The 12,308-nt window shown below is 37.3% G+C and overlaps 1 protein-coding gene across 1 annotated transcript; it reads right to left on the bottom strand.

The window, feature by feature from the left end:
- Window positions 1–9,416: 9,416 nt before the first annotated feature.
- On the bottom strand, window positions 9,417–12,087 carry LOC309389813 (putative G-protein coupled receptor 139). The gene is made up of 2 exons (XM_081948649.1): window positions 11,589–12,087; window positions 9,417–10,726 (listed from the first exon to the last, which is right to left on the bottom strand). The coding sequence occupies exons 1-2, from the start codon at window positions 11,704–11,706 to the stop codon at window positions 9,798–9,800; spliced, it is 1,047 nt and encodes a 348-aa protein (XP_081804775.1). The 5' UTR covers window positions 11,707–12,087; the 3' UTR covers window positions 9,417–9,797.
- Between the last annotated feature and the right edge of the window lie 221 nt (window positions 12,088–12,308).

Here is a 12,308-nt window from a genome sequence, read left to right as displayed (position 1 = left end):
ACTTTATCTTATATACCAATAAAAAAGGGCACATGGAAAAAAAGTAATGATAGATGCATTTGGTATAGAGCACTCTGAACTACTGAGCCCAAAGAGGTAAATTGTAATGCTTGATCTAGACTACAGGAAGGCACAATTAAAGAGTGGAACAACTTGCCTCCAGAAGTTGTGAATGCTCCAACACTGGAAATTTTTAAGAAGAGATTGGGCAACCATTTATCTGAAATGTTATAGGGTTTCCTGCTTGAGCAGGGGGTTGAACTAGAAGACCTTGAAGATCCTTTTCAACTCTGTTATTCTGTTTTGTTACAAAATAAACATAACTGAAACCCTGTGGATTACAAAAAGTAAGTAGGACTTTGTTGTCTCGGAACAGATCAATTCTGTAGAAAGGATACTGGGACAGTGCATTATGTCAAAGAAGGCATATATTCTTTAGAATGAATTGAAAAGGCTAGCTATTTGTCCATCTAACTTCAGGAATCATACCTGGCGAGCGAGTGCCCCTTATGATACTACACTAATGTATTAATGGATTACGGATGGTTTTTCTATAGCAGCAGGAGAACTGTTTTGAAGCTCTTTAAGAGAAACAGATTTAGAGAAAACTAATTTTTAAAGCCATACGGATTACAATACAATACAATATAATACAATACAATACAATAGTAGAGTTGGAAGGGACCTTGGAGGTCTTCTAGTCCAACCCCCTGCCTAGGCAGGAAACCCTATACCGTTTCAGACACATGGCTATCCAACATCTTCTTAAAGACTTCCAGTGTTGGGGCATTCACAACTTCTGGAGGCAAGCTGTTCCACTGATTAATTGTTCTAACTGTCAGGAAATTTCTCCTCAGTTCTAAGTTGCTTCTCTCCTTGATTAGTTTCCACCCATTGCTTCTTGTTCTACCCTCAGGTGCCTTGGAAAATAGTTTGACTCCCTCTTCTTTGTGGCAACCCCTGAGATATTGGAACACTGCTTTCATATCTCCCCTAGTCTTTCTTTTCATTAAACTAGACATACCCAGTTCCTGCAACCCTTCTTCATATGTTTTAGTCTCCAATCCCCTAATCATCTTTGTTGCTCTTCTCTGCACTCTTTCTAGAGTCTCCACATCTTTCCTACATTGTGGCGACCAGAACTGAATGCAGTATTCCAAGTGTGGCCTTACCAAGGCATTATAAAGTGGTATTAACGTATTAATGGATTACGGATTAATGTAATGAGAATTGCTCCATATTTAAAATAACCTTTCCCAACAAGACACTTTTCGTGTTTGGAATGGATTGGGAGTTCTAGGATTTGTAGTTATAAAATATCTGGAGAAAGCCAGAGTTGGGGAAAACAACTTTGCAACAATCAGGAAAAAACATTCGTAAAGTGATACAGGGCTTGACAGAAACAAGTACCAGCCTCACCTGTTTGCACAATATTACTAAGTACCAGCCTCACCTGTTTGCACAATATTACTAAGTACCAGCCTCACTTGTTTGCACAGGCTCATGACATTTCAAATGCCACTGGGTGGTATGACAGAAAAAAGAGAGATTTGCACAATTTATCTCAGTGAGAAAATGTCATTGTTTGAATGCCTTTTCCATGCTATAATAATCCCGCTAGCAAGAATGGTCCCCTGTAACTGGAATAAAAACTATAAATTGAATGATAATGGAATAATAATAGAAGAGAATATATGTAGGTCAGAATTGAATGATTAACTCCTTGGTGTTCTCTGGGTGAGCAAATCCCATTCACTAAAACTGATGTTACATGGAAAGCCCCCAGGATTCTACAACTGTTTTTATAAGTAGTTTTGAGAGTTTTGTTTGATAGGTGCACTAAAGCTGGAATTTCATTGCACATTAAGTTGCATAGCTAAAAAGTTCTTAATTGACACAATGAATCTAAACTGACATTTCTACCTTTGTTGTACAGTAATTGGAGGTGTTTACAAAATTGGACATATGCCATGAGCTTTGCCCCTTTTTTATCTGCAAGTGATACCACAATACATGTACACAGGAATGAAGCTTGCATTGCGACACTGCTGTTATAATTTCCACCCTCCCCTTTGTAATTTTTTCAATAATAAAAAGAAAGCTAAGGTAAAGGTCTTATTTCCAAGATACTATGTTTGACTTGGCAGCTATTAATGTAAGAGTTTAGGTGCTTTCCTTGATGTGCCAAGAAAGATTGTTCAGAGAAACATCATTTTCTGCTTTTAGGACACTACTATTCTTATTCTTGGTTAGATTTTATATATAGAATATATCTGAAGTAGTATCATTGTATACATCAGAGTATGTGTTCTCTTGTAATACAATAAATGTCTCTGAAGTTTGAATAGCACACATTTAAAGTAGATTTACAAGGAATAGAAGGGACAGAACACAACTAAATGTAACTTAAATTGAATCATAGAATCTTAGAGTTGGAAGGGATCTTGGAGATCTTCTGGTCTAACCCCCTGCCTATGGCAGAACCCCCCAACCAATATTGGTTGTCCAATATTTTCTTGTACGTCTCAGTGATGGTGTACCCACAACTCTATAATATAATTGAATTTATATTATAGTAAATTCTATTTGTAGAGTGATTCATCTGAGTTGTTTAGAAACAAGATAGAAAATAGAGAGCAAAATTAATATGAAATAATTAAAAAGCACACACAAAACATGGCCATTAAGTATAATGTACAAATATCAGTGATTGGCAGTCTGCTGTAGCCTCTTGCCATTTTATCCACTTTCACATGATGTACTGTAGTTGCTAGGACAATTCAAAGAGGCTATTTATGAATAGCACACAATGAAATGGATGAGATTATTAAGTAGCTCCAGGAAAAGCGTCATACTAGAATAAAAAGCCCCAAAGTATTATAGATGTTTTACCAACTCAATTACCCCTAGTATAGTGTTTTGTAAACTAGCCTGATTTTCAAAAGCTTTAAACATGTTTTTTCCCACCTCATCAGAAGTTTTGAAAGTCTCACATTGGATTATATAACAAATATGCACAATGCCATACTTGTGAATAGGCTTAGACTTGTGGTGCTAACAAGGAAATGCCTCTGTTTGCATAACACGCTTAATTTGATCAGATGATCTAATACTGGAATTTGCACAAAATACTAAGCTTACTTAGTGTTAATATTGGTTCTATTTTTTCTCACCAAAATCTCATTAGCTTGATTCCTTATATATTGAGCAACTAGATATGGATTAATTCAATAAGCTGGTTAAACACAGTGATTGCATATCATAGTGCTTCAGGGCATAACTCCGCCCTGTCCTCTGTCCATAACTGCCAGATAAGAAGGTTGTCTTATGAAGTTTGGTTCAAAACATCAACAAGGACTTTTCTACTGGGTTACCAACATTGAAATTCAGTTTGAGAAAAAAATTACATATTAAAAGATTGTGCATGTAACAATCTGTCCGTGGTGGCCCAGTGGTTAGAATGCAGTACTGCAGGCTATTTCTGCTGACTGTTGGTTGCCTGACACATAATATTATAAAGAATGAAATTCAAACTCTTGTTCCAAAGAAGGTAGTTATTACAAAACTCCAAGCGTCTAATATCTCATTGCTTCTTGGTCTACTCTGGAAAGTGGGTTTATAAAATGCAGGGCAACAGCTACTATCATGTTGCTTCTAGTTACAAAATGTCTCAGTTCTACCATATGACTGCCGAAATAGGAAACTGCAGTCTAGGGGCAAAATCCAGGGAGAGTGTCTTTGTTCCCTTGGGCCTTAATTAATTAAGCTCTCCCTGCAATTAGAAAAGCAGATAGAAGGTGAAGACAACCCACGGGTTCCTTAAACTCTGCAGCAGTAACTTTCTCCTTGAATTTGCCAATACTGTACACGAACTATTTTCCACATTAAATACTACCACTTGTATAGTTACATGTAAACAGGTAATCCAAATCATTTTATTATACTGCTGTCCATATGCCAGCGTAGATAGGAATGTAAATGACTTAATTATAACTACACTTGCTGGTGATGAATGCAATGCTGTACTTTATACTGATACTATTCACAATAATTAATTTGGATCATCACGGCCAGAGAAAAGAACCATAAAGAAGAAACTCAGCTCATGACCTTAAACACTTTCATACTAACTTAATTCTTTTTCTTTGGAATCAGGCTTGAAATTGTTACATACCTGCCTTTGGCAGAAAGTAAACTTTTCCAAGGTGGAGCTTCTTTTTCTCAATGTGGCTCCTTCTCCACAGACCAACCTTTCCCACCTTGGTGTCCTTTGGAAGTAATGGCCATGCTAGCTGGGAGTGATTGCCAGAATCTCAATATACCTGGAGTACTTTCAGGTTAGAGAGGCATGGTTGACAAATCCTAGTCCTCAACATAGCCCTCCAGATAAAAGTTTGAGTCCCAGGTTATTTGTTCCTCTCTTCATATCATTTCTGGTTTTGCAGTAGCTCCAGGGATGAAATTCAGCAGGTTGTCACAGGTTCTGGAGAACTGGTAGCAGACATTTTGAGTAGTTCAGAGAACCAGCAAATACCACCTCTGGCTGGCCCCGGAGTGGGATGGGAATGGAGATTTTGCACTATCCTTCCCCTGCCATGCCCACCAAGCCAGGCCCACAGAACCATTAGTAAAAAAATATTGAATTTCACTACTGAGTAGCTCCCTTGCCTCTTATACTATATCATACCAAGTTCAGAAGGAAAAGAGACACTTACACTCTCAACTTTGGGTGGTGGTGGGAACATTAATAATTGTGACTCAGCTGCCTTCGAAAAGTAGTACAGTCTGCAGTACAAGAGCTGTGGGAGTTATCAGTGAGTCTCTGCAAGAGGTAGCCTCATATTTCAGCCTCAGAGGTGCTCAGTTTCTTTGGATAACAAAAGAAATCAGCCAACCTGAGCAGAGGAGCGGATGGAGTGAATGTAGGGCTGGCTGTGCAGCTATAGAGCCTCCTTTAATCAGTACGTTCCCCTATCTGCCCCACTCCCGGTAGTCTCCACAGGTAGTAGCCAATGCATCTTGGAAGTTGGACCAATATAAAAAAGCTACAGAAGAGGAACAAACAGGGTTCTGAAATATTGGATGTATTTGCCATAATCCTGCTAAAATTAATTAAGAAAAAGAACAATTTTAAGAATCTCCTTGTTTTACAAGCCTGATCTCTAGGAGTGCTTTGTTGCAGGAAAGTGAAATATTTAAATTTGGTCCAAGAAACCATATTGATGGTTTAGAAGTGAATAGCAGAATTTTTTTTATATATGGAAACTAATTTTCTATGCTACAGTAAGTGTAGTTATGGAATTAGCATGCATATGTGTTAGCTATTATATTTGACTAATGTTTATTGTAAAAGCTTCTCTTTCAGGCTTGTCTCTCCCTCTCTGTGTCTGTTTTCCTGTCTCCTTGTCCTCTCCATGCCTCCATGTGTGTTGCAGCAAAAACAACACAGGGAGTTTTCAAATGGAGTATTCTAGCAATCCAAGTGAAAAATCATTCTGTACCTATTGTACTTTTCTAGCATAGCAGCTTTTCTGTGAAAAGAGAAAAAACAGCAGCATTAACAATAACACATGAGAAGGCAAAGGAAGTTGCAAAGCCTCTGTTAAGATGCCTGTTCCTGGAAATCAGACAATGAATTACTGTGACACAGGAAATTAAATGTATACCGAACTGGTTACACAAACATATTTTTCTGTAATACTCAGGATGTAATATTCAGGATTAATAAAATATGTTAGCAATGTTAGATAGGTTTAATTTTACTGAAGCAAGCAAAGTGGCAAATAAAATCTTATTTTATCTTTTTTTATCTGCTCTTACTTTCACTGCCAGGAAGTAGTTATTTAGTTCTTTACTGTGGCTCTAAGTTCTGGGAAACAAAAAGAGCAATTTTCAGGCTGCATTCAGTCTGCCAGCATATAATTTGCTCCTCTCATACTCTGTGGGCTGTGGGAGGTCATAAGTCTCAATATGCCTTACAAAGCTTGGTGCAAATTATACCGATGGAACTTTCCACCTACACTCCACATAAGGTTACGATTTCATATAGATTTCATAACTTCAGCATCAAGTCAGCGTAATTGTTCATTTTGTAGTTGTCTAATTCAGGCCATCCTTGACATCCAGCAAATATATTATCACTCAATTAACAACAATTTTGTGCTGAAAAAAAAAATGACTTACAATCAATCCTCACACTTACGACTGCTGCAGCATCAACTGGCATGTATTTACAACAGCTGCAGTGTTCTGAGATCATGTGATCATCAGTTGTAACTTTCCCAGTTGGCTTCTGACAAGCAAAGTCAAGAAGGAAACTGGGTTTCTTTAATGACTGTGATAAAAATCTTGTAAAATTGGGCACAGTCACATGATGACACACTTAACAACTGCATCACTTAGTGACGGAAGTCTTGGTCCAAATTGTGATTGTAAATTGGGGATTATCTGTACCCAACATATCTACAGGTTGCAGGCTGATAGCTCAGCAACTTTCCTTCCTCGTAGACACCATTCCTTTTCTTCCCCAGATTTGAGATAAATTCCCTGTTTCAGGGCTGGGAAGATAAACCATTGATTTACAGTCTGCTCAAGACTGAAGATGAGTTGTTTTCATTGTTGCAAAAAAGGTACTGTTGGAACAAAGTTCCTTTCTTCTATGTGAAGAAATATTTCCTTTAGGTAGTTTCAGTTTTAGTAAGAATTAATAAAAAACAGCTTAGGAAACAAACGCAAGTGCTACAGGAAGACACATGGTGGTAAAGCAGAACAACTAAATTTTGTAATAATTTCGTACCATTTAGTATCAACCTCGTTAACTCTCAAGACTTTTTTCCGCTATGTATCAATTTCTGCTATGTATTCCGCTGTGACTAATGTATATATGTATGTATATGTGTGTGTATGTATGTGTATATGTATATGGGTACATATATGTTGTCTGATACTTGCTCTGATGTTGTCTGAATTTCATTTTTAATGTGTGCCAGGGTGTACACAGAAAAGGCAACAATAAAGATTTTATCATATTTGCTGAATGTTGGTATATTTAATAAGATTCATCCAAATGTAAATAAACAATATAAGTCACTTCATTAAAACTATAATGTTATATTGTTAATCAATATAAGTCAATGAAGATTTTATTTTCCATGCAGGATAATACTTTTATAATTATAAGAAAGATATACATGACTCTTTCATTCAAAGTTCCCTGACCAGGGAAGGTAAACTCAGAGTGAGTCTCAAAGCAACATATTTTCAACAATTCTATAGTTGAAATAAATTCCTGAAAAAGTACATCTCAACTGAATATATAATGATAAAGACACATTTGTTATGCATGATCACATGACAATGTACAAAGACACGGTCAAGTTATTCCTTTCTCCAGGTGAACTTAATAAACCAATCCAAAAAAGGCCAGAAAATTTAACTTGCAGCCTACGTTTTCAACCAATGTATTAGAAGAAAGAGGACACATAAGTATACAGATTTACTAAAAGGTGCAAATTATTGAAATGCTTAATACAAAATAAAAAGAGAAAGTACAGAATAAAATATTACATTCTTTTAAAATACCTGTGTATTTGATAACATCCATTAGAAACCCAAGAGTAATGTATAATTGGAGACTGGAATGAATGATGTTGTTTCTTAGCTCAACTAAGTATCCTAGGATTATTTTTAAAAAAATGAGATCTGTGTAGCTTCACTGCACAGTGAACTGTGCTTCACTACACAGTTAGGAGGCCAGGTCTCCTAACCACATGTACAAATGAAAACCAAAGCCTCATAGCTTTAAATCAACATAGCTCCAAAGAAATAGGGAACAGACATACTGTATGTCAGACTCAGTACTATAAATATTGAGACAAGCAGTGTTTGCCACAGAGTCTATGGGCATAAGGCAACAATGCTGGGCTTCTTCTTGCCACACCTTCCTTGCTCCACCCTTTTAACAAACAGGATTGATTGTATGAGGAATCATCTGTGAACTACAACAATTTAGAATTTTGGATTTTGCAACTAAGGCATTGTAGCTAACGTGGAAAGTCCCAATAGGAGCAATGAAGTGAGAAGGATAAATAAGGAAGCAAGGAAGGAAAGAACTACTGTTGTGACCACTCCTATCCCCTCCTCCACTTCTGCTGCTTAGTCACCCGTTGTTCCAGCAGCAGCCTTGTATGCTAGAAGTAGAAGAACCCTTGTGGGCATTGGTGATTCCTCTGGTGATTGTGCTGGCCATTATTTTTCCTCTCCTGCTCCTGGATTGTTGAAGGAATAAGAGAAAATAGGCATTCCATATCTGGAGGGCAAAATCTGAGACAGCCAATAGGTTAATCCAAGAAACACATAAAAAATATATATTTCCCTGGCGCAGAAATGGTTTGCTTACGAGGGAAAAACTTTTAGGCAACCCAGGAATTAGGTGGGGGGAAGATTTCTGATTGGAAGGAGAATAGGATATCACCTCTGAGTCTGAAAGTGAAAGGGAAAAAAGATACTGTGAAGCACTGAAGGTGTGGGGAAACTCTCAAACTCTCATCAGGCTCAAGCTGTGCTAGCAGGAAGAAGTGGCAATGTGACTCTCTTATTCTCTTTCTCCTAACCTCCCTCAAATGCAGCCTGGGTAGTGGGTACTTGGTGCCTAATGCTGAGACACTGCATGAAAGTTGGCCTTGGAACCCAAAGAGCTCTATTTATACTTGTGACCAATCCTCAGAGCAAAAGCCTGCGGTTTCATAGGAACAAGAACAAGGAAATGATAGCAAAGGATCTAGTGAGCCTGAAGGCAGAGTTACAGAGTAGTATCCTCCAAATTTGTACTAGGATAATCTGAAGCTTGAGCAGGTATTGATTCTTAAGGAGAAGTAAGTTTAAGTTAAAAAACATATGAAAAAATACACTCTTCTAAGGCCAGTTATTTCCAATACTCTATGTGAAGAACGGTTGCAGGAACTGGGTATGTTTAGCTTAAGAGAAAGAAGGACTAGGGGAGACATGATAGCATTGTTCCAATATCTCAGGGGTTGCCACAAAGAAGAGGGAGTCAAACTATTTTCCAAGGCACCTGAGGGTAGAACAAGAAGCAATGGGTGGAAACTAATCAAGGAGAGAAGCAACTTAGAACTGAGGAGAAATTTCCTGACAGTTAGAACAATTAATCAGTGGAACAGCTTGCCTCCAGAAGTTGTGAATGCCCCAACACTGGAAGTCTTTAAGAAGATGTTGGATAGCTATTTGTCTGAAACGGTATAGGGTTTCCTGCCTAGGCAGGTTGTTGGACTAGAAGACCTCCAAGGTCCCTTCCAACTCTACTATTGTATTGTATTGTATTGTATTGTATTGTATTGTATTGAAGGAAAGAACTTTAGCAGAAATAGGCAATTAACAAAGAGAAGCAGGGATCCTTCTACAAAAGTCTTTAGTATCTTCTAGCTTGCTATAGCTATATATGGATAAGGGACAAAAATCGACAGTTAGACTTAAGTCACTTTATGGACTTGAAATCTGGATTAGACATTTCCGATAGCAGTGGAATCAAGGCCTATCAGAACAATAAAAAATCAAAGAAAATTTAAATTTAGATGTAGAAAAAAGCATTTATGTTGTTTGGAAATAGACTGAGAAGATGAGGAAATGCATGATTATAGTGGCATGATGGCAGAGGGAATTTAATGCAGAATTAACAGCTTTATTGTCATTAAAAGGGAATAGTCCAGCATTTCTGCAAGTAAAATACCATACACTTCCAGTGATTTGCAGCTCAACCAAATAGTACCACTTCTGCCTATCTAGCTCAATACTGAAATTACATTCATTGGATGCTTTCGTTTTGTTGGCCAGTAACACAGTATACTCTGCAAGTATTGGATAAGCTCCTTTCGGAAAGCAGACTGGGTACAAGCGTAGAGATACATATTGATAGCAGTGTTAGTCATTTCTAGCATGGTACCAATATCTGTCACAATATTAATGGTCTTTGAATAATCTTGCCTATCTATCTCATAGTATGAGGTTTTTATGATGATTTGAGTCACAAACCTGGTGGTGCAGAGACAGGCAAATGTCATTGAAACTGTAACCAAAAGGATGATTGATTTCTTCCAGATACGAAAATGGGTTGCAGGTGGGGTTCTATGCAAGACTGCCCACTTGACACTGTGTACTTTGTTATTGTGAATTATCTGCCTTAGAATGAGGCTGTTTAAGGTGAAGATAATGATGTATGGAATAATGTAGATCACAGAAGTCTGGAACCATACAAGTCCCTTCACATATGCACTGGGGAGTTCAGGGTTATATTTGCAGATGACATGTCCCGTACCATTCTCCATTTCTGAATAGTTAGACCAGTAGTGGGGGATGCCCACAGTATAACAGCAAACATGAACCACAACAATAACATGAATTGTTTTTCTGGGAGAAGAGATTTTCATCCTGAGCTTGATATTGTTGATTGCAATGAAACGCTCAATGGTGAAAGAAACCATCAGCCAGACAGAAGTGTTAACTGCACCATAGTTGAACACATCCCGCAACGTGCACCAAGGATCTCTGTACCAGAATGGACTTGTGCAAAAGCATTCTACAATGATCTCAATGCCAACCACAAGAATAAGGACCACTGTGTCAGCCAATGACATAGCCATGAGGAAGTAGCGACTGGAGGTGGAAATAAAACAGTTTTTTTGACTGAAGATCACTAATGTCATCACGTTTGCTGCAAAATGAAATAAGAATATGCAAAAGTGTTTATTCTTATTGTTGACACCCTAAAAGCATCTACTTAAAGTTTGGATCCAGCATGCCATATTCCTCTCTCATGTGGAAGTTGGCTACTAAAGTTCCTTTGTAGCTTATTCATTGGGTATGTTCCTATTGCATCAGCTCACTCAGTAAGATTAGTGCAAACTAGTACTGCGCTGTTCTCAAAATCTTCCAGAGCAAAATGCCAAAAATCTTTCCACTTTTTAACCATGATATTCTTACAAAAAGCTATGTTTCTGATACCTGCTTGCATTGTGTGGCAAGAAAAATAATTAACTATGGCTTCTCTGCCAGTACACACAAGATCACACAATCCAAATTACAATTACAAAAAAGATCAAAACAGATTTTTCCAATGCTCAGTGATTTCTTGCAGAAGCTCGATATCAGCACTTGGAAATTTTGTAATTGATTCTAGTAAGGATCAGAAACTCTTCCATTCCTTTTCTCTTTAAAAGATACTTATGGCATTATCATTACAGACATATTTGATGTACTTAGAATGCAGTTTACATAATTAAACTTAAAATAGTGAATAGTCACAGATTTGGAATCAAAGTACATTGCACTTTATAGGTAACTATTCTGGCTATTAAGGATCCAAAAACAATGAATTTATTTCACAGGAACTTTCTGTTCTTTCCTGTCACTCAGTTATTCCTGTTCTCTTTTCTTCCCTACACCAAGTGTCCCAACACATTGCTGGCTCTTGCCCTTCCAACATTGATTGTGCATTAATTTGCACCTTATTGGTATTACCTTGCACATCACTTCCTATTTTGCAGCCTTCAACTCCTGTTGTTTCCCCTACTTACATGGAATGCCAATTATGACTAGAAGAGGGTAGAATACTTTCTTCAGTGTTGTAATCCAGTAACTCGGTTTCATTCTAAAATCCAATCCTCTTTTACAAAAGCCGACAGCACCAACCATGTCTTCTGTTAACACTGAAACACTGAACACTGAATTTATTATAGCATCTATAAGTCACTGGTAAATTATTATCTAGGTGCAGATGAGATTATGCTGCAAAACAATTAACTGTGAACATAAATTTTAAGAATAGAAAGGTACACTGGCATTATTTAATTTTCATTACCTGAATTGCATCTAATTGTAGAACTACCTATAGTAGTTCCTTATTGAATAAAAAAGGTTATTTCTCCCCTCTCAAGCTTATTAATTTAAGAACTCATTTAAAACCCCATTCACTTAAAATATGAAGAAATAATATATAAAATACTGTATGAACCTGCAGATACACAATCCTATACTAGTATTCCTATAAGGTTTGGTATAGGAGAGCCAGTTTGGTCTAGTGGAAGAAAACTAGGAACCCTGAAATCATGAGTTCTAGTCTTGCCAGGCAGAAAGTCAGATGGGTAACTTGGGGCCAGTCACTCTTTCTCAACCCTAGTGAGATACTAGCAAGCCACTATTGAAAGACCGGATAGGTTTCTTCATTAAATCACCAGGAATCAAGACTGATTTGAAGCCACCAAAAACAAAAGATAAAATGTACTTGGGATATATAT

The sequence above is a fragment of the Natrix helvetica genome, assembly GCF_964273705.1.
Source record: "Natrix helvetica genome assembly, chromosome: 3".
In the NCBI taxonomy this organism is placed as follows: domain Eukaryota; kingdom Metazoa; phylum Chordata; class Lepidosauria; order Squamata; family Natricidae; genus Natrix; species Natrix helvetica.
This window is presented reverse-complemented; position numbering and strand designations above follow the sequence as displayed.